Source organism: Podarcis erhardii (genome assembly GCF_964252035.2).
Source record: "Podarcis erhardii genome assembly, chromosome: 2".
NCBI classification, from domain to species: domain Eukaryota; kingdom Metazoa; phylum Chordata; class Lepidosauria; order Squamata; family Lacertidae; genus Podarcis; species Podarcis erhardii.
The window spans coordinates 103,324,330-103,345,744 of record NC_138498.1 but is presented as its reverse complement, the minus strand read 5'-3'; the positions used below and the strand labels follow the sequence as shown (position 1 = coordinate 103,345,744).

General features: G+C 43.5%; 1 protein-coding gene and 1 long non-coding RNA gene across 13 annotated transcripts in view; one reads left to right on the top strand and one right to left on the bottom strand.

Moving 5' to 3' along the window:
* Positions 1 to 3,900: 3,900 nt before the first annotated feature.
* CADPS (calcium dependent secretion activator) overlaps positions 3,901 to 21,415 on the bottom strand; it is a 336,635-nt gene continuing 319,120 nt past the window's right edge. For all 12 annotated transcript variants that reach the window (XM_081852319.1, XM_081852323.1, XM_081852328.1 and 9 more), the window contains 2 exons: positions 9,462 to 9,566; positions 3,901 to 5,184 (listed from right to left, as the gene is read on the bottom strand). In XM_081852319.1, coding sequence (XP_081708445.1) covers positions 5,005 to 5,184; positions 9,462 to 9,566 — 285 coding nt within the window. In that variant the 3' untranslated portion in view covers positions 3,901 to 5,004. The remainder of the gene's footprint in view (positions 5,185 to 9,461; positions 9,567 to 21,415) is intronic.
* LOC309337442 lies at positions 9,573 to 15,753 on the top strand. Its single transcript, XR_014154305.1, has 3 exons — positions 9,573 to 10,200; positions 10,389 to 13,863; positions 14,141 to 15,753. It is a non-coding gene; the product is annotated as an uncharacterized lncRNA (long non-coding RNA).

Genomic DNA, 21,415 nt, shown 5'->3' with positions numbered 1-21,415 from the left:
TCTAAAATATTTTGTTGCCACCATGAGGCCTAGCTATATGCTTTCATTCTCTAAAAAAATAAAAGTTCCTCACGAAAGCTAAATTTGCTACCTATTTCAGATTTTGCAGAGTGCATGGAATCTGGCCATGACCTATGCTGTGGAAGAAAACTGCCCCAGCTCAATGCTACTGGTGGTTCATATTGTCTCCTGCTGTTGAGTTGATTCCTAGTCGGTTAGCATCAAATCAAACCCATTATTCCATTCCAATCAATGCAAATCAAGCTCTGCCTAATGAAATGGAGTGAGGGTATCAGGCGTGTGTGCAGCCACCTTTGCCCCTGTAGCCCCCAGGACCTTACTGTAAGTACAGATCCCGATGAGATGGCTGAGGTTGGAAATGACCACAGACATGCTACCCAGCTGTGAGTGCCCAACAGCAGCAGACGTTGCAGTGCCTCAACTCAGCTGTTGCTTCTTCCTTTTTAAAGCTTTCACTCTTTTCATTCTAGATGTTTTAACACATTCTGTGGCTTCAAGCATACCTTCCTTTGCCCCCATCCCCGTTTCACAGAGAGATGCAATAATATCACCATGGATTAGACACTGCTTTTCAATTTTTATTCCGTTTGTGTCATTAATCCCTAGTCCGTCCCTTTTGAGTTAGGGCTGCATTTAGTTTAATTGGTTATGTTCGTCAGTTTAAAAACTTTTAGGCTGTAACTATACATATACTTTCCTGGGAGTAGGTGCCATTGAACTCAGTGGGGCTTGTTTCTGAGTAGGTATGTATAGGATCGCAGCATTAATTGACTGAAGTCCCTGCTTAATCAAGGACAAGATTGTGTCAGTTCATGTATGTCTATGTATGTATGTATGTATGTATGTATGTATGTATGTATGTACAGTATATGCATATATGTATATATCACTGCAAATGGCATTTTTAATCTTTAAAAAGAGGTTTTATTTCCCCCCTTCCTCTCAGTGGTATGCCACATATGAGATGCTGCTTTCTGCAATATATATGCATATGGGAATCTTTAAAAAAGCCCAAAGAAAGCATGCTTCTTGTTTCAGTAACACTGTTTCAAGCATATACAAATTTGTACAAGCTGAAACAACAGAATAACCAATTAGGCAACTAAAACAGTTATGATTAGTGGTCTAAATTTATTTAACTGGGTTGCAACCCTCACTTCAATGGGATTAAAAAAAAAAATTATCCTCCTTCCTTTGGCCATGATGTCGTCCACCCCTGCCATCTTTTCACAGTTTCCTTTTCCCTTATTTATTTGTTTCATAATATAATAATAATAATAATAATAATAATAATGATAATTTATTATTTATACCCCGCCCATCTGGCTGAGTTTCCCCAGCCACTCTGGGCGGCTCCCAATCAAGTATTAAAAACAATACAAGGTTAAATATTAAAAACTTCCCTGAACAGGGCTTATAATTTTTAAAATTTATATGCCCCTCAACTGTAAAATACAAAAACAAAACCCCAACAACCTCAAAGCAGTTTATATAAAAATAGGTAATGTGATTTTAAAGAAGGACCCATTCAGGTGTAACTCTTTTTGACAGGAGACAAATTGGACAGTTTATTGACTTGGGGTTTGGTGAGAATGACTCATGGGTCTTATGAGTTTAGAGGGTCTTCGCAGTAGGTGTCATGCTGTACAGTTTGGATTCTAGTTAAATGGCATTTTAACTTTGGTTAGCAGATCCTGTAGATAAAACAACTGGACAGGGCTGTTGTCTTCATGCCCTGTTTGTGGGCTTCCTGGAAGCATCCGCCTGGCTTCTGTTTCAAACAGGATTGTGCTCTACATGGACCCTTGTTTTGACCCAGCTGGGCATTTCTTGTGTTCTTTGTACTGTATTCACTGCAGTTCAGAATAATTTCCCATATTAAACTCAACCCTCCATCTGTGGGTACCCAAATGCTCTTTGGTGTTCACTAGTACACCTCTTTCTTTCTGCTGTCTATCCCATCCATTTTGTGCTGGCATCTACCATAAACGTGCACCTCATTTTGCTTCTTTTTTTAACCGAAGAAAGTCTGTACGATGCCTAGCATCTCCAGCTAAAATCTGTCAAAGAATCCAGACTAAAAGCTCGGAAAGTCCCTGCCAATCAGACGAAGACACAGCAGCTGCATACGTCCCTTCCCTGTTTCCTCTCCTCTAGTAATTTTTCGCCACTCTGCCCCCGCTGTCAATGAAATAAAATATCTACAACACTCGGTACAGAAACCAGGAATTTGTATGTGAATTAGCTTAGTGCGCATAATTTATTCCAATCAAAGTTTGTTTTATTTTTAACCCAGAATTCTAAGCCCTCTCTGTAACAATATTTCACAATAGAAGGGGAAAATCCCTCCCATCTGTCCCTTATTAACAAACCTGGGTTATACCTGCACATGGCTTTTTCAGACCAGCTAATGATGCTTCTACTTCTGTGCCAACAACAGTACAGTGGTGACCTCGGTTTACAAACTTAATCCATTCCGAAAGTCCATTCTTAAACCGAAACCATTCTTAAACCAAGGTGCCCTTCCACCGTTCGGATTCCGTTCTTAGACTGAGGTAAAATTCACTAACCAGGACACTACTTCCGGTTTTGCGGAGTTCATAAACCAAATAGTTCTTAAACAGGGCTGTTCTTAAACTGAGGTACCACTGTACCAACTTAAAAACTTCTGTTCTATTTGCTTGGTATCTCTCAATGCAGGAGGAGTGGTTTTCAGTCATTTTCCTAGTGCTGGAATCAGTAGGCTTAACCACATCTAACAATGTAAGTTTGTGGCCCTTATCTCTCACCACCTCCTCTGACTGTCAGATAAAAATACAAAATAAAAATAAATCATAGCCCAGACTCTACCTGTAACAATGTTATATGATGAAAACAAAAGGTAGTTCCATTTTTCAAGAAAACCAAATTAGCTCAATTGAAACCAAATTGTAGTGTTGGCCCACCATAATTCCCCCCTGATCCCTTGGAACCCTATTCATTTTGATGCAAGTAGGGAGCATAGGATTTTGAAGATCTCCTCTGTAGGTGGAGCAGACTATCTGAGCCCAGAGGCCTCCTCAGTTCTAGAAGCTGTTGGTTCTCTGCTGTTGGTGCTCTGATAGGTGAAGAGGGCAAAGCACGTAAAAGAGCACCTCCCCCAGTATTGACCATATTGGGCCCTACAATTGGCAGGGGAGACTCTGTTGGTGTTGTTGCTGCTGGGTGTTGCCCAGTTGGCACTGACCTGTGACAGGGCCTTCTTGGGAGTGGCCTTCCCTTTGCAGAACATCCTCCCTGGTGAGCTGCCCCTGTTTCCATCATTATTAGCATTCAGTAGGAATTTGAAAACATTCCTGTTTGCCTAGGCATTTGATGGCTGAAAGATACTATACCTATACCTAGCAACCTTGAAAATACCAGCTGTGAGATTAAGCAACTGTTTTCAAAAGTTCTTCATGTTTTAAACATGTTTTTGTTTCATGATAATCGTTGTTTTACTACTTTTTTGTTTGCTGCACTGGACTTCCTTTGGGAGGAAGAGTTACAAACAAATAAACATCTTGAAATAATCAAATGCCTGCATTGTTTCTTTGTTAACTTAGCAAGGCTCACCATGACGAAAACTGAAAGTTGGTGCATCCTATCCATCTTGCTGTCTGCTCCTATCCAGGTTTACTTGAAAGTAAGAAAGACTTCCTTTCAGGGAAGCGTGCTTCTACAACTCTGGCTTCTGTAAGTCAGGAAACAAGTCCCTCCAACTTAAATAAAACAACCCAAACCCATCCACGTGAAAAGAAAATTCCTTTATTCTAGGGCTCTTACATTTGGTTGTTGTTTTTTAATGTTAGCTCATCTTTTGCTTTCTCTTCCTAAGGCAGACATAAAAAGACTCCAGCGTTTATTCTTAGGACATCTGAATAATTATTTATTGAGAAGCCACAGTCCTCACACTGTTACAACTGTTGGCTTGTATAAGGCAAAAAAGCAAGATGGATCCACTATTTTACACAGAAAATAAAAGCTTCTGGAAGGGAAAGGGGGAACCCAAGGACATGCAAGTTACTGGTCCAAATGCAATGTACATGACAAGATATAAAAACCATTGTGAAAACAAAAGGAGATTTAAATTATGGTTACAATCTACCAAAAGAAATCTTCGTATATTGTCATTATTATTATTATCATTATAAGTTATTATTATTATCCTCGTTATTATAAACACATCTGTATAGTCTAAGATTGTAATTAAAGTTGTCCTTTTTACAAACACAGTTATCGGAACTCTGAACAAAAGTGTAACATTTAGAGGGGGGGAAAGACGCGGACATAAAACAACTGCTCTGAATCAGGTGATGTGGACAAGGTGATGAAGGTCAACCCGTTGTGGCAATATGGATGACTATTATATTCCATTGGTATGTCACTTCTACAAAGTTAGCTGTATATATTTGGAGGGAAAGTGCTTGGGTCTATTAAACGGGAATAATTCCAACTTCCAGTTTATGCATTTCCTAACCCCCCCCACCGCCCCCAAATGTACAAAAGAGGTGTCATTTGTAGTAGCCTCACTCTGTTTCGAAGCAATCGGCATCCACAGGAGAGAAACAAAGATATGAAAGTACTTGTTTCACTTGTCTTCACAACAATTTACCGTCAATGTATATATAGTACATTAATGAAGCATCATTTATACTTTAGTTATAACAGGGACACACCTAGCATGTTTTCTATGCAGTTTTTTTTCCATTAACAGTTTTAAACAACGGTGTTCCATATTGCTTATGAACATATAGATATGAAATCAGGAAACTCAATGGATCGAAACAGAGGTGCTAAATCTTAAGTACCACACAGCTAAAATGGCAATTGTATTGGTAGACTTTCCATGGGCATTTAGAGCAGACAGAAAATTTCCTAATGTGGCTAAACTGAATAACAGACTAGATTACATGCACTGGTTTCCAGGCTACATCCAAGTTGGGGGCTTCTAGATCTGGAGAGTTAATCGTCCTCTTCATCTTCTTCATCACTGTCTTTCATGGTGATTCCCTGAAGCCCTCCGCCTTCGCTTACTGAGGCTGTGGCTTCTTCTACAGTCAGACGGTTTCGCACGGTGTCATAGGTTTTGCTATTCAAGGTGGAATCCAGGACTCCTTGCAATCGGAAATCTCTGTATGTTTTCTAGGAAGGGGAGGGGTCACGTTGTGGAGAAGAGGAGTAGAGAAAATAAATCACAAACAGGACAAAGTAGGGTTCATATCATCAAATCTGTTCCAAGTCAGTTCTCTCTCTCCCACCCCCCGCTTTTAGAGAATGTTTATACCTGTGGTATTCTTTGGCCATAATTCTCAACCCACTTACCCTGAAGCTGGGCTGCTGAAGCAAATGGTAAACACTGCGAGGCTTATACTAGCATTGGCCTTCTGAATATCAGCCGGCACTGACCCAAGAGGCCAAGTTTGGTTCTTTATAACTCAGCGGATGTCCAAGTTGGTACTGCCAACACCACACACAGATTGATTACTATTACGACACATTCAACCCGGTAATAAGACAGTAATTGTACAGGATATCCCTATCCAACTGTGGGTATCCTAGCCTGGTAGTCTGTTATAGTTGGTTTGACCTGCTTACAGAGGTGTGTGTGTGTGTGTGTGTGTGTGTGTGTGTGTGTGTGTGTAGGCATCTGGTTGGCCACTGTTAGAAATGGATCCTGGATGAAAAGGGCCTTTTGCTGGATCCAGCAGGACTCTCCTTAAATTCTTAGTGTTAATTATCTGATGTGCGTGTGTGGGAAATAAATCCAGTCTTTTGCTGCCCCCCCCCCCAGTATGGCACTATTGTTGACAATCTGATCAGCGCTACATGCTCAAACCCTCAGCCGCTGCATTGGGCCAGAAATGACTTGCATGCTGCCCATCATTTATCATCTGGTTGTTCTCTGTGGAATCAGGATGTGGCTCATTTTTATTGGTAAAGCCAAGTGCCGTTGCTTCATTGCATTTTCTGCTATCTCCATAACCTCTGTTAGTGACTCAACTTGCATGTTTCCGTACAGCCTTAAACATAAGTCACTAATACCAACGGGCTGCGTGATGGGGAGGAGACTCTTGTCTGTGGCCACCACCCCTTCAAACCAGCTTCCGTACAACTAGAAACTTTAGCTGTTGTGCATCTGTCAGGTGAATAGGAGTTCTGGAGTGGTTTCAGCAGGGAAACCAAAAAAGTCATGTGTGTTGGGTGAATACATCTTTGCCCCTTCTCTGATGCGAGCAACACCAGGCAAATGCAGCTTGAAATGCAGCAATGAGGAAAGAACCTTGCTGCTAATGTGAACATACATCCTTAGCGGATGGAAGTCAGGCTGCTTAGCTTTTCCTATGTCTACAAAACCACCTGTCCAAATGCTCACCCAGCCATTTGCCCCCTAGCTGGGCTTACTTCTATATTTGGAGAAGCCTGGTTGGGGAAAAGCATGCTAAAACCACCATTTATTAGGGAGAATTGGTGATGGTGGTGGTGGGGAAATTAAGGATCAACTCCCCACACTATGAGAAAAGAGAGGGTTTGACAACCCTGCACTTGTCCCTTGCAAGACAATTCTGCCCATGCAAGTGGAGGGTAGATTGTTTACAGAATAGATAAGTTGGAAAAACTGCACTGTCCACAAATAGTTATTATTTGTATTTGACTAGGTTTAGAGTCCCTTTGTTTTTACAGAACACAATTGCAACTTAAAAATGCAAGTATTAGTAAAATTCACATGCTATTTAACACCATGAAACAGTTTAAAGGTGTTTTGTTGGATAGCAAGCATGCCTAGAGAAAATGTTATTTTTTATTTTTATTTTTTTGAGCAACTGCATAGCTGTAACAGCACACAAGACACCTTGAGTGCTTTTTGGCGCCCCTCAAACTAACACATAATAATAATGTGCTGATACCTATCGCTCTTATTTATGAACATTAAAAGCGTTTTAGTAATTTATTCATGCCTTGATTTTCAGAGTATACAATTCTACTATTTTAGCGCTCTTCAATGAAACAGAACCACATAGAACCAAAAATGATCAAATATGTATTTACCTCCCCCTGTGATCTTATTATTTCATGTAAGCCACTGAGATTTCACACTGAAATAATTATCATGTGTCCAGTACACACACACACACACACACACACACACACACACACACAGGGATATCTTATTATCTCTTTGCAGTCCTTTTTAAAAGGCTGTAAACACCTATTGTAAGAGAAATAATTTCAATTACCTATATGCATAATTCAGATTTGTATTTACAATAGCAATTGCACAGAAACTAAAAGTGAAGTCAGTGGTAACAATTTAGCCAACGAATTTTGCAAATGTGAACATCCAAAGGGAAAAAATAATAATGGGTGTAATCAAACATATGTCAATTTAAAAAACAACAACTGCAAATGATGGCTGATAAATCATGGCTTGTCTGTCCAAGAATTAACTGTGCACCTGTGCAACCCCTTCCCCCCTGCCCTCATGCACCCGGCCTGGTACTTTTATGCTAGTTCATCATGTTTCAGTGTTCATGACATCAAAATTAACTGTGGTTTCATATACTTCTTTGTAGGCAGTGATTAAACAGCCATTCCCCTCTTTGGCTGTCCCAGGAAACTATGGTTCAAACAAGCTAGAAGTGCCAAAGCTAGATGTTTGAGAAGAGAGGATGGGTGAGGAGGGAACATGCAGGCATATTACTCATTCTCAGTGACAAACCATTGTTTATCACCCCAATATTGCTACATTTGAACTTACGATGGTACAATGCAAATCCTGCCTTTATTCTACCCCACTAGTCTAACGTTTATCAAATTTCTTTCCTGGGAAGCGATGTGATTGTGGGATTCAGCTATGTACTTGAAATGGTTGTGAAAACCAAATGAGACCATAGTGGGAGGAGGCAATTGTGGACCTATGGTTATTGGTCTTTTTTAAATGTCCCAGGCATTCTGACCATTAAGGTTTTATTGCACCCCTGAAAAGCTCCAATTCAATATCCCCCACCACCCCCAATAGGCAAGACACCAAATGTTTCTCCTTCAGGTCACCAGGTGTGGGGTTGTTAACCTGAGATTCTGTTGAACTTTGTCATGCCCATGGTGCCATTGGGCCTTGGTGGAGGGAAAGATATGACCTATCATGCAAGGAGACAAGCTGTTAGAAATGACATTTGTGATGGATGGGGAACTGGTACCACTTGATAAAGCAAGCAGGAGGCAGAAGGCATCTCTCCAACATATAGGTCAGTTTTCCCCAACCTAGTGCCCTTCAACCCTGACCATTGGCCATGCTGGCTGGGGCTGAGGGGAGTTGGAGTCTGGATCGCACCAGGTTGGGCAAGGCTGATACAGGGAAATGCTGTAGGATAAATCTTTAATATCTTGAAAAAAGTGACGTTGGATATGTGCCCACAACATGTCCTCCTGAATCTGCTTTTGCCAGTAGAATTCAGTAGCTAAGTGGAGTTGGGCCTAGATTCACCCATGGACTTTCTTGGTGGTCTTGAGGAGGTCAATACCTTTCAGCCTCAATTTTCTATCTGAGGAAATGGAACAAGGCTAGATTTATACCCTGCAATAGTGATACGCCAACCACTTGAAAAATGGAACTGTTTTGGTTGAGGGATTGCAGTGGCATATTGAAAATCAGCAAAACCCACATAGGCGGTGATTCACCCAGACACTATCCTGCATGGCATTGTACCCATATGCTTCTTTTTTCAAGTGTTATCACACCCCTATTGTATTACATGCCTGGGGCCCCTTCTGATTTTATAATTAGTGGTGTGGGAACGGGTGCAGTACGACTCCTTCCTGCATAATTTAGCGTCGTCGGATGTGTATGATCACATGACAAGCAGCCCATCTCATGCAGCCACCTTATGCCACTGTTGCACTCTCTCCAGGAACTGGAGCAATGCTGGTCTGAGAAGCTGCTGCAGCAGGAATGGGGAACTTGTGGCCCTCTGTCTGTTGGTAGACTCCAACTCCCATCGGTCCCAATGACAGGAATGACAGACACTGTAGTCCAGCAACTTCTGTAGGACCATGGGTCCCCTGTCCCTGTGCTATATGGGTTCCCCCAAAGTGTGGTCATGCTTCTGATGCCTCCTAGTGGCGCAGGAATGCACCACGCAACAGCTCATTTCATGCCACCAAAGATAACATCAGAGCCACACCTGTGCACTTAACTAGAGCTCTACAACAAAGATGAAAAACAAGACAGTACAGCAATGTTTACCTAAGGATGGGTTGGATCCGACTAAATTCTTAAACTCAGAGCAGATGTGCTGCTACACGGATGAACCGAAGTTAGTCATGTCCATTGATTTCAATTTCATGTCCATTGATTTCTTTCATGCACGGAACCTCTTTCCTCCAAGAAACAAAACAGCCTGGAAGTAATAAAACATGCTCACCTTCACTATCCTGATAAGGGTTTTCAGTTGATAGATGTGGAGCTGAAGGTCCATGCGGTCTGTCAGCCAGGTGCAAACCATGTTCATGGTGCTGGTGTACCATTGCTGCAAAAGAAGCGAGAGCTTTCCGAGGAACATGCCAAAGAGCATATGTTACGTGCCAAGTATAAAACACAGAACACAGGCAACTGGATATGATCAGGCCTGGCCTCCCCACTCTCCCTTGCCGGTTTGCCAGCACAGGCTCCTTCCTAAGAAGAGAATGAACTATTAAGCCCACTGAGGTCCAGGAGCTCTTGTCTGGCACACTTGGATTCACTACATGATCTAGAACTTGTATTAGAATTTTTCTTCTTCTTAGAGGAATCCTCTATCCCTGCGTTGCAGCGGGTTGGATTAGACAACGCTTGGGGTCCCTTCCAACTCTGCAATTCTATGATCCTCATTTTTGTTTTGTTTTGCATTACGATTCTATATATCGTCTGTTATTCAGGAGGGGGAAACGGAAGTCTGACACTGTCATCAGACTGAATGCATATGTACTTGTCTTGGACTCCTCCCCCCCCCCCCAATTTGCAGAAGGTGGAACAGGAGTAAAGCAGACGATTCCATTGCGTGAATCTGTCTGCGGAGCTTCACAATTTTAATTGTGTTTTAAGGGTTTCCAGGGACTCTTCTCGCCGTGAGATTGTTGTGGGTGAGCTGAGAGTTTGTTTGGACTCTGGGTGTGAACAGTGGCGTAGCGTGGGGGGTGCAGGGGGGGCCGGCCGCACCGGGCGCAACATCTGGGGTTAGGGCAAATCCACAGGTTAGGGGGCGCAAATCCACGGGTTAGGGGGCGCAAATCCACGGGTTAGGGGGCGCAAATTACTTGCCTTGCCCCGGGTGCTGACAACCCACGCTACGCCACTGGGTGTGAACCCAGAGGCTGAGAGGAAGGGTGTGTCAGAATGAAAATGAATTGATATTGATTTATACAGTGTGTGTGTGTGTGTGTGTATATATATGTAACTTTGTATTAATGTAACAGTTTACATGTTTAACTGTTTAACTGTGCAATTAAGATGTCTGTTGTTGCTTCAGTTTTCTGTGCACTGCTTGGATATATTTTTTATATATTAAACCGGTATAGAAATTAAATAATCAGCCCATAAACCAACCTTCCAGGGGCCACATGGCAGTGGTGGGTAGAGCAATGAGGGCACATTTTACCTTTCTACAGTTGTGTGGTTTCTATTCACATCTATCTCTTGATTCTCCATCCAGGCAAGTAAGAGGAATTGCCTTGGTTCAAGGAGAAGTTTCAGCCTGGCAAAGACACCCAAAGAGGATGTGAAACAGGGTCAGTGAGGGGTGTCACTTGGAGAGAGTCCCAAAGGCCAGAAACAGAGGCTTGGAGGCCCAGCCCCGCTGCCAATGAATGCCGAAAAAGTGAGCACATAGCAGTATCCCTACCACAGGCAAGGCGCGGATTGAAATATGCTTGCTTGCAGTGATAATCAGAGAGTCCTTGGACTGGGGCGAGAGTGGTTTGCAAAATCTACTTATTATGGATTTTCCTTTCTGAAGGAGTGCTGAAAAGTATCCTCGGCTGCCAAGTTCACAACAGGGTCCCTGAGGCAGCCGAGTAGGGGTGTGACAGCTTATGTTGTCAGGCAGTCCCCCACATTTCTTATTAGACTTGCACAATTCAAGAGGGTACGTTTTTCGTTCTGTAACTTACTCTAAATTACTCAGCTCTGCCTTTTCTCAGACTGTCACAAACAGAATGTTCTCATTCTCTCGGAGGCTTTTGGGCACAGGCTACCTCATAAATATTTATCGCTTCGGCTTTGCATCCCAAGGTAATGAGGATCTCTTGTTTAATACACGCTGCTTGTTCTTTTTCCACCCATGTAGCCCTGAGGCCTTTTCAGTCCCAGGGACAGCCAAAGCGCCACCGTTTGCCTGTGGCTACAAACATTTCCAGGAATGAAGTGATTACCATCTTTGCTTTCCTGCTCTTCTGCATTTATTTTTTTGGGGTGTGTGTGTGTGCAGATTCAACTCAGATGGTTAAAGATGGTTAAGCTTTTCTCTGTCAACATTAAAAAAAAAAAAATGAAACCTTTACGGAAGTATATGCTGCCGTATCGTGAAATATCAAGGTGATGCCCAATGATATGTATACAATGAAACAAACCACCGTGAAAGGCAAATTAATAATAATGCCTGCTGAATCTCTCTCGGAATAACATGGGACTGGCAATGCTTAAATGTCAGTCAGGGGACAATTAACAGTGCTACTCCAAATGATCTAAGTTGGCTAGGATATATAAAGACTCCGGCTTAAGGTATCCTGGAACCAAGAAATAGCAATTCACCATTTATATCAGGGCGGTCCAACTTTTCATACCAAGTGGGCTGCAACAGTACTTCGACATGAAACCTGCGGGTTGCACTCTGCCTTGTTGCATGGGGAGCAAGGCCAACATTTGACACTCCCCAGCCATCACACTGCCTTCCCAGAACTGGCTAAGCGAGGCAGTTCTGATAGGGTCCTTGAGCCCTCTCATCTCCTCCCCAAAGTTGGGAAAGCGCTAACTAGGATTTGGGAAGGAGGCAGGAAGACTCTAGGATCCTCTCAGAGCCCTCATACCTCCTTCCCAAAGCCCAGCGTCTTGCTTACCTGGCTTTGGGAAGTCAACTTGAGGGCTGCGGGGTTTGTGTGGGGGGCATCATATGTTGCTGAGGGCCACGAAAAAAGGCCTTGAGGCATGCATATTGGACCGGCCTGGTTTGTATCATTCTGCCACCTGATTTGCCCCTCTAGGCTGAACACAACTGTCCCCTGCCAACATTAATTTTCAGAGCTCCTAAACACACTTACCTGGGAGTAATTTTTGAACAAACATGCATAGCATTGCTTTGTAACTTTCAGCTTGTCCCACCGCTTTCCCTGGGAAAGCTTGCTGTTTACTGCTGAATCGGAAGAAACGTCAATCCCTGGAAAACCTGATTGACGTTTGTTCCGATTCAGCAGTAAACAGTGGGTTTTCCCGGGGAAACCAGTGGGGGAACAGAAAAAGTTATTGGATCCGTGCCTAGAAATCACAGGACAATCAGAAATATGGACGAGCCCATTGCTACATTAAAAACGTGCGGCTAACAGCAGAAGCCTAGGGATGTCTGATCAGGCGTCCTACTAAGCTCAATGGGACTTATTTCCAGGTATATAAGATGACAACCATATAATGCTAAGGTGAGCCAGGGGTGCTCCACTTACACAGTACATACCGGAGAAAAGCTAGTAGCCAATTGTCACCACTTTCAGTGGTGAAGGTTACACCCCTAAGCACATCTCCTAAGCTGTAGGGATGGGCAGATTGCTCTATTTCTGGCACATGTTCACTGAAAACCCTATCCTGTCCCATTCCCACATTCATCTGAAACTTTTGTTGATTTAGCAATCAGCATGAACCCCCCCCCCCCAGCTTTTTAATTTCTCACACCTCTGCATTTCTGTCTATACATTTAACTTGGCACAGGGGTAGCCGATGTGACTCTTAGTCACGCTGGCTGGGGTCAATGGGAGTTGGCATCTGACCGTGTAAAGGGCACCACGTTGGCTACTTCTGACTAATAACAATAACAATAATAATAATAATTTATTTATACCCCGCCTGTCTGGCTGGGTTTCCCCAGCCACTCTGGGTGGCTCCGAACAGAATATATAAAAAAGCGGCAAAACACCAAACATTAAAAACTTCCCTAAACTTAGCACATTTGTGTAAGGGGATTGTGCCCTGAGTGTTCTATGAACCCAGCAACAGCCCTGCAGGGCAGCACTTTGGGAATGCCAGCTTGCTGAAATGCAGGCTGGGATAGTGGAGGGTGGTAGGCCCTGAGCTCCTAAAAGTAACCACTAGTAGGCAGCAACACAGGAAGCTGCCTTATACGGAGCCAGACCATTGGTCCATCTAGCTCAGCATTGTCTCATCTGACTGGCTGGAGCTCTCTAGAGCAGGGGTTGGTAAAGTTTTTGTGGCTTGGGCCGGTTCATGGTCCCGCAGATGCCACGGTGGGCCAGTGTGTGTGTGTCTGTGTGCGCGCGTGCAAACTCTATTTCTGGCGCTCCTTCCAGTGCGGAGGAGGCGTGTGCCAGCAGCCAATGGGAAGCTGGCCAGCGTCATAGAAGGCGGTCCCTGCTCTGCTCCGGGCCAGTTTAGCGCAGCGCATGGGAGCCAACCAAGAAGGCGCTGGGGGTCCATGGGCCGGTTAAACGACCCCTTAGGTTGCCGACCCCTGCTCTAGAGTTTCAGACTGGATGGAGGGCATTCCCAGCCCTGCCCTGAGATGTATTTTTTGGACCTGTCAACATCAGTGTCTGCAGAGCTGCTGAACTTCATCTCTGAATATATATGTAAGCTGCATTTGGAGGGTGGGGTGGGGGAGAGAGAGAAAAATGATATGAATAATTCTGCAAAGTAACACACATTGACAGCAGCAGCAGCAGCAGCAGCAGCACATTTGATGAAAGCCCGCTCTGGGTTCCTGCGCTTCGAGGGAGGTGGTGTCATTACACATCCACCAGAACATCTGCAAACTCCCATTTCCTTTTGGTGGGTTTGAATGGGAGCCTGACCTCCTGTTCCTTGCCATGAACCTTGAGTTCACACTCACAATTTTACATGTTACAGGAAGCCGCAGCTCACTCCAGGGGTGCTGCAAACAGAATCTCAGAAGCCAGATGCAGCCCTGCTTCTTTAATGCACCTGAAGGAGCTGCATTCTCCATTCAAAAAAGAAAGAAAAGAAAAACAGAAAAAGAAGGAGGAGGAGGAGGAGGAGGAGAAGAAGAGGAGAAGCCCACATACTAGTAGCTTAAGGTCACTCTGGCCTTTGTAAAGAGTTGGACAAAACCAGGAATGCGTATGGGGCTGAGTTGTCAGCAGGGTAGCAGAAGGATTACAAGGAACCTATGACTCTGCCTCTTTCTGCCTTTGCTAGTAGCTTTTGTGTGTGTGTGTGTGAACAAGTGCCATACAACAGATTGAGGCTGGTATAAAGGCCTGGGACTGTGCAAGGAGATCCCCGCTGGGCCTCAGCTGTGCTTGCAATTAGCAATAAGCATGAAATGATTATTGTTGTGGTGGCTGATGGCAATCTGAAGTGACAAGTTGTATGGGGGGGGGAGTTAAAGTAAGTGTGTGTGTGTGTGTGTTAAGATGTTCAGGAAAAGTCCTCCCCCTTTGCTTGCAAACCCATTAAGCAAAAGCTCCACTGCAGTTTAGTCAGAACTATTTTATGTCATTCACAAAGGTCTTACAAAGTCCGGGCTGAAAGAATATTTTCTTCCTCTCACTGCCTCGGAATGGAGTTTTTCTAGGTCACGGATTCTTCACTGCCCTATTTAGTGTCAAAAATACCCATTTGCCTCAAATTAGCAGAAAGCTTGTAGTGAAGGGCGAGAGATTAAGCATACAAAATTACTCAGCAGGCGGCCGCTGGATGGATTTTGGGGGGTTGAGAGGTCTTTAAAACTGACTACAAGACATTATATACTTCTGACAAAAGAACATAGTAATCCTACCTGCTTGCTTTAACCACTGTTGTTTGTCCATTATTTTGTGCTTTAATGCCCATGAGAGCAAAACTACGGGCAATGCTGCTCAATAACCATAGTAACTCACACCCATGACCCCTCAGTTCAGTTCTGGCTCTCCAACCAGAACGAATCCAGGCTGCTCAACCCTATTAAGAATAAACGGAGGCAGGCACTGCACTGAGAAACTCAAAGGACAAGGCTGTCCTTTCTCTCTCTCTCTTCTGGACTGCGGGGCTCTGTTTTGAAATACTCAAAAGAGGCTTTGCGACAGACCTTTGAATTCAAGGTGTTCCGAAGGTAACGGATTCAATGGCGTGAGGCGATTTTTCAGCTACACCCGGGATAAAAGCAACACTAGTCAAGGGAAGCGAACAAAAGGGGCATGTGCTCATGGGTGATCACAGCCCTTTTTGGTTTTCGGAAGGCAAGTTTGCGGCTAAATAGCCAGCCCCACTTCAATAGACCAGTAAGGTACAAAACCCTCAGACATTCATTTTTCACCAACTCCATCTCTCTCTCAATGCGCTTTCGCTGGGCTTAGCTGTTGGAGCTATCAATGTGATAGTCAACCCTATTATACATAAGGTGTTCAAATCTGCTTGACTTTTCCATGCAAATGTAAATTGTTCGTAGGGATTCTTAGGTTCAGTACCTAAACATGGTGCCACAGAAAATGCATCTCCATGCTAACCTGAGGATTTGTGTATAAAATGCTCACACAATTGGCTACCCCTCTCTCACTTCATTAAGACAAAATGAGAATAAGATATTGGAGACGAATTAGAGGAGCAACTCAGGGAACAAAACTGAAATAAACTACCATTTGGATCTATCCCAGTTAGAACTTGAGAAAATGCTTTAAAGATAAAGATGGGACATGGGTCCAGCCAGAGTATATAGGATTAATCACAACACACCCAACTTTTGCTGCCGAGAATGCAATTTAACTGGCTCTCTCATACACTTGTGATGGCTTTGCCCCCAAATTATTCCCTTTTGGGGAAAAATGTTTTCAAACAATCAATTGATAGGACAATTATCCCTACTGTCTTATTTTACTCCTCAGATTAAGAACATAACCAATAAAGACCTCATCCTCCATTTACTAACTGCAGCTAGATTAGCGACTGCAAAACAATTGGAAAACTTTGAATGCAAATATTTTGAAGCCTGGATTTCACAAGTGTGGTGCATTGTGCTTATGGACAAATGAATCGTTTCACAAAAGGAATATTGATCTGGGGGGTGAAAAAGACCCACACCTTCTATACTGACTTTGTAAAGACAACTGAACATAGTTCTCACCCTCCATCGACTCGGGGTACCTTATTGAGAGACACTTTTACATGATTGCCTTTCTTGGAACATCTAAATCTACAACCATCAGCCATTATTTTTCTTTCTTTTCCTTACAGCTACTGAACTCTGTATGGGCGTTTTGTTACTTGAAATTAAAAACCAGTTTTTAAACAAACAAACAAACAAACAAACAATCTCCCTTGTTACTCAATCCACCCATATAAAACTTGTTATCGTGTAAACAGCAGAAGAGCTTTAGGGTACCTTAAAGGGAGATTTTATTATGGTAGATGAAATTAAGAACATTGGCTGGATCAGGCCAATGATCCATCTTTGTCTGATTTTAAGCTGTATTTCAGTCGATTGCTGAATTTTATGCCTTAAGGTATTACATATTTTGATGTTAGCCGCCCTGAGCCCAGTTCTGGCTGGGGAGGGCGGGATAGAAATAAAATTTATCATCATCATCATCATCATCTAGCTCAGCACCTCAGCACAACCAGATGCCTGTGGGAAACCAGGGAGCAGAGCATGGGCACTAGAGCGCTTTCCCCTCTTGTGGTTTCCAGCATCTGTTTCCAATGAGAAGGAAGATGCATATGTTTCCCCTGTTTCAAAGGTGTGTTGGGGGAATTGAATCCAAAGGATCCCCGTACCTGCCCACAGCATGCTCCCAATCTAGCCCAGCACACACATACCATTTTTGTCTCTATTGTTCTCAGTAAGGCAAGGGTGACAGAAGTTTCTGTGGCTGCTGGGAGAAGGGGAGGGCCACAGCTCATTGACAGAGCATCGGCTTTGCATGCAGAATGCCCCAGGTTCAATCCAGGTAAGGCTGGAAACACCCTTTGCTTGGAACTCTTGACAGCTTCTGCCAGTCAGTGTAGACAGTACAGTGGTACCTCGGGTTAAGTACTTAATTTGTTCCAGAGGTCCATTCTTAATCTGAAACTGTTCTTAACCTGAAGCACCACTTTAGCTAATGGGGCCTCCTGCTGCCACCGCGCCACCGGAGCACGATTTCTGTTCTCATCCTGAAGCAAAGTTCTTAACCTGAAGCACTATTTCTGGGTTAGTGGAGTCTGTAACCTGAAGTGTATGTAACCTGAAGCGTATGTAACCCAAGGTACCACTGTACTGGGCTAGATGGTTTGACTCGGTAGAAGGTTGCTTCCTGTGGTCATAGCAGGGACTGCTTGATGTTGGCTCTCCCCCTCTGTGTTTGGACCTCTGTCTCTCTCTGCCTTCAGAGGAGGAGATCTGAGACAGCCAACGGCCCCACGACGCCCTCCCAGGGACCACAGGGCAGCAGAAGTTGATTAATCGGTTAGGTTAATTCATCAACATAATAATTTGCTGAACTGAAACAGGCGTCCTTGATTAATCAGGTAGCGGGTTTTTCAATTTTATTTTTTTAAAAAATCCTTGTATTCTAAAAAAGTGTCATCTTAAAAGAAACATTCCCGCCTAAGGGAGTACAAAGGGGTTTTCTATTAACAGTAACATTTCAATTTTTTAATTATTAATATGCCACCCATCTGACTGGGTTGCTCCAGCCACTCTGGGCGGCTTCCAGAAAAGTATAAAAACACTATAAGATGCTATGACACAGGTATGCATCATCCCCAGACTTTCTCGCTTCAGAATATATATTTTTTCACATATGTAAATTTATACAACGTTAACTGATTGATTTGCAGACTAAAATTCGTAAGATTAATTGAGCAATATTTCTTTCATTGGAAAATAGCCCTAGCTATCATGAATTATAAAAAGGCGACCACAGCAAATGTTCTAAACACACACCTTTGGGGCAATAGATTCAAGAGTGAGTAGAGCTATTTAATTCCTACCAATAATCCTGGCTGCTTCCCCTTGCTCAATTTTGCTGGCCCAGATACTGAACTCTGAAATGGCATACCTGCCTGTCTTCTTGCTCGGAGCCTGGTGGCCAAGATGCAGGGATCACTTTAATGCAAGATCATCAGGGATTGCAAGTGAGCTGGCCTTAGAGCCTCAGGGCAATCTAATATTATACAACAGAAGCCTGAAAACAGCATGCAGTGTGGGTTTTGTAATCGTAAGAATCCGGTGTATTTGCATTCTTTTTTCGTTTTGCTTTCCTGGATAATGGAAAAGACATCTGCACTCCTAGGCATGTTGCACAGGGCTGGGGCACTTAAAAACTGTACCGCACAGGCACAAAAGAAGGCACATCAACACAGCCCAATGGCCCCCAGTGCATCGCTGATTCCAAACAAGCCACTAAGCTACCTTTGAACAGCTCCAACCCTGAGTAGGTTTTGACTTCCTGCAGCAGCTCTCAGTCCTGGTAAAGTGACCTAGTTATTTCTGAGGTCAGCTGTTTAATGCTGGGTCAAGGATGACAACATTGCAAAGTTCATATTGCATTCATTTATCCCTAGAGAGATTAGGGGCAATTCTGCCGGCTGATCCCATGGATGTCATTTCACAACTGGTCAGCTGCATAATGGGGCTATTCTTATTAAAACCCAGAAGCATTGGGCAGTCAAAGGCGGAGTACTGCACTGGATGCTTCATGTATTTACCCTCAAGATTTCCCTCCCTTTTGCCCTTTCACATAACCTATCATGGTTAGCGGTCACTCATTACTATCAAATTCACAGGCTCGTCTGCACTGGCCATGGGTGGCTAACCTGTAAATCTCCCACAGTTCCTGGATTTCAATTTCCATCATCCTTGACCATTGTCCATGCTGGATGGGGACAATGGGAATTAGAGTCCCAACATCTGGAGGTCCACAGGCTCCCCACCCCTGCACGGTGTTTTCCTAATTGTATCTCAGGTTTGCTAACACAATGACTACAGCATCGTTATTTGATTTCCACCTCACATGGGCTCGACAAACACACATTACTCTTGGTGGTTTTATTTCTGAAAGCGGCAGGTTTTGTTTCTGGAAGAAGTTAACAATGCGAATCTTCTCAGCAAAACCTGTGTATTTGCAGTCAAAGTAATAACAGCATCTCCTACAACTTCCTGCTTCTTTGTTCTAACGTGCAACAGATATAGCTTAGGTAAATATCAGCCTACTGATGTAACATTGATTCAGGGACATCTAAACCTGTTTATCCTGAAGTCTTTTCTTCTTACTAAAGACGACTGGGCACATATGCATGGGGGGGGGAGGAGGGCAAAACAGGACACAGATTTGCATAAAATGTACATGTGCTAATATATAGGTATAGGTGCAAATATTAAATATAAATATAAAAGATTTCACTATAGCAGGGAAGACTGTAACCTAGTGACCCATGTTCCCACTCAGTCCGCTGCTCAGGTGTTAACTGTTGATGGGCAACTTCAAGGCCTGTTAGGGTTCTTAACTGTTAAACCAGACTTTGATGTCTCTAGAATCAATTATATTGATAGGGAAGAAGCATGGGGATGCAGTTCTTCAAAAGAAGACTGGTTGCCCTTATAACAACTTTAACATAGGGGTACAGTGGTACCTTGGGTTACAAACACCTCGGGTTACAAACACTTCAGGTTGCAGACTCTGTTAACCCGGAAGTAGTACCTTGGGTTAAGAACTTTACCTCAGGATGAGAACAGAAATCGCATAGTGGCGGCGCGGCGGCAGCGGGAGGCCCCATTAGCTAAAGTGGTACCTCAGGTTAAGAACAGTTTCAGGTTAAGAAGAGACCTCCGGAACGAATTAAGTGTATTTTGGGTGGTGGTTGTTCCTCAAACACTACAGTGGTTCTCAAAGGTCTTTGGCCAAGGTCTCTGACATCACTTGATACTTGGTCCTTTTCACTGAAGATGCCCAAGGACTGAACCTGTGACCTTCTGCAAAAAAACCTGCTGTACTTCTCGGTGCTGATTTCTCCCAAAAGACAGAAGATGTATGTGATGTGCATTATAAATGATTTCTGAGACCTGTCTCTTTGTCACCATCAAGCATGACCAAGAATGCAGCTTCTGGCTTGGTTCTCAGTGGTGTCTACTGAGTTATATGGGACATAGTAATCTGTGCACCCACTAAGATTGAACTGAAAGGGGCAAAGCCTGTGTTTCACTGAGATGTTCAGACAGGGAAAGGTTTTGCACTCCACAGCTTTCAGCCTGCTATATTCCCCCATATTTCCATTCAGAGTGGAAGCTCTCTGGGACAAAGCAAACAACTTGCCACATTTGTTGAGATACCGAAAAACCTCCCCGCCTCCACTCCAGACTTCTGGGTTATCAGGGATGTGTCAAGGCCTCAACCCAACTCTGCCTTGGAATGCATCACAAATGGCTGCCATTCTTACAGGAAAAAGTACCTGGTACCCAATTGTGGTGGAGGCAATTGCCACCCCCATCAATCCATGGGGCGTTTTTGGGCTAGTGGACTGGGAACACAATGGTGCAAGTGATGTTACAAAGAAGCGGGTAGGATGTCCAGAGCCCTTCTGGATGGTGGCTTTGAATATAGTCTCCATGGAAAGTTGGGGGAAAGGGAGACTTTCTGCTGCAAAGAAAGGGGGAGCATGGTTTTCCATGCTAAAGGAAAATATTTTTCTAGCATTGCAGAGGACTTCCCTACTCAGCACCTGAGGGCCCCAGTCCTGCCACTCACCATCTGGCCTAGAGCGGGGCCTGACGGGTTCCATAAAGGACTTCTGCCGCTGCTGCTGGGCAGAGAGGGCTCCATTTTTGTTTTTAATTGCTGTTATTTTTTGCCTACATCATTTTAAACTGTGATATTAATGCTGTGTTGTTAGTTTTAGATTTTGATTTATGTGGAAATGGTTTCCATTTGCTTGTGTATTTTTTTGATGTGGTTTATTTACTGTCTATGACTTTTGTAATTATGTAAATCTTCTCATGTTGTAAGCCGCCTTGAGCATTGTTTTTAAATGTGGAAAGGCGGCATACAGATAAAATGATGATGGGGTCATTCCACATCAAATCAACACAAAAAACAAGGGTTTTGTCACCCACAGTCTCAGATTTTGATGAAACTTGGTGTACACCCTTCCCTTATGGTTGAAAGAAACCCCCTTAAATTTTTTCCCTCTATCTCAAACAGTTTGAGATAT